Source organism: Cicer arietinum, chromosome 5 (assembly GCF_000331145.2).
Source record: "Cicer arietinum cultivar CDC Frontier isolate Library 1 chromosome 5, Cicar.CDCFrontier_v2.0, whole genome shotgun sequence".
NCBI lineage: Eukaryota > Viridiplantae > Streptophyta > Magnoliopsida > Fabales > Fabaceae > Cicer > Cicer arietinum.
The window spans coordinates 66621075-66622513 of NC_021164.2; the positions used below are offsets into that span (position 1 = coordinate 66621075).

The 1439-nt window shown below is 33.1% G+C and overlaps 1 protein-coding gene across 1 annotated transcript; it reads left to right on the top strand.

Annotated features, from left to right (window-relative positions):
- Nucleotides 1-222: 222 nt before the first annotated feature.
- LOC101504280 (uncharacterized) lies at nt 223-1058 on the top strand. The gene has a single exon (XM_004502402.4). It carries the CDS (start codon nt 312-314, stop codon nt 834-836), a length of 525 nt encoding a protein of 174 aa, XP_004502459.1. The 5' UTR covers nt 223-311; the 3' UTR covers nt 837-1058.
- The last annotated feature ends 381 nt before the right edge of the window (nt 1059-1439 follow it).

Genomic DNA, 1439 nt, shown 5'->3' on the forward strand with positions numbered 1-1439 from the left:
ATGTTACAGTTTTTAATACTATTGTGGGGCTGCATGAATCGTGCATGTATGTAACATAGAAATTCATAATTAAGAGATTCGGTAAGCATAGAAATCAACGCAAACGGTAGTTGATGAAGCAGGCAGCCATGCCAAGACAAAACATCATTTTCTACAGTTGTCAATCGACTGCATTAAGTACATAAACAATAAATAAATCGTACAAAGAAGGAGCAAGGAGGTTTCCAATCACATTAGGCGGCAGCTACACCCACATGATATGTTATATATTATATCTATACTTAAATTTAATTTGATGGACCATATAATATATGATCCAATTTATGTTTAGGAATATACATCGAGAGACCATGACAATTGATCTCTCTAAACTCTTTCAAAAACTTTGCAACAAAATTGCAATCCTATTAGTATTCGTGTTAGTAGAACTTATAATCCTCATTTGGAGACTAACATCAGACACACGACCAATCACAACTCGCCAATACATCAAATTCATCGAAGAAAAGAACCCCACAATTCGCTACAACAAAAAACTGAAATCACACGTGGAATGTAGCGTGTGTTTATCGGAATTCGAAGAAGGAGAAAAAGTGAGGAGCTTGAAATGTAAACACACGTTTCATAAGGATTGTTTGGACAAATGGTTGCAAGATTATTTGGCTACATGCCCACTTTGTAGGAACAAGGTTTTGCCGGATCATGTTGTGTCCAAACATCGTGACCAGCTTCGAAATCAGCAAGGTAATGATTTTGAAGGGAATCATGATAATCTTCCTTATGTGTTGTTCTTGTTACGTGATGCTAATACTAGTCACTTGCGCGGACATGTTTGAAATCCAAATTTGGGGACTAGCTAAAACAATTGTTGATTTTGTACCACTAGTTCTTTGGTACAATGGGGCTTGATCTTCCTCTTTCTGGGTTCTCTGTTTTATGTACATATAATATAGGATAATGATACTATGTATCTTTAGTAATTAATTTAAGGAACGTGTAATTTTGTAACTTTTAAACGGGTATTTAGTTATAAATAAATTTTTCATTCTTTTTAATCATTATTTTTGTTTTCTCTTTCGCTTCTCCTTTGCAATTCACACTACATATAGCAAAGCACATATAAGATAGGGGATCCGTATTCAAAAGAGTAACTATCTCACCTTAACTTTCACCTTTGTGTTATACTTCATTCATCTGGTCTTTTTACAAGACACAATTTGATCAATAAAACTTGACTTTTTTTATTTATATTATGTTTTTTTTAAGCATTGTAACTACGAAGTATTTCCACGTTTCCCCCACTCAAGATTAGGTTCATCTTTTAATCCATTGTGCTTATCTGTGGTTTTACTTTCAGAGTCATTAAGAATTGATTTTTAAAAGTATAAAATTAATTTTGACATATTTAATTGTTTTCAAGTAGAACGGATTATACCATC

Bases quoted from the DNA above. Each gene is read 5' to 3' on its own strand.
- LOC101504280 (XM_004502402.4), top strand. From the start codon at position 312: ATGATCCAATTTATGTTTAGGAATATACATCGAGAGACCATGACAATT.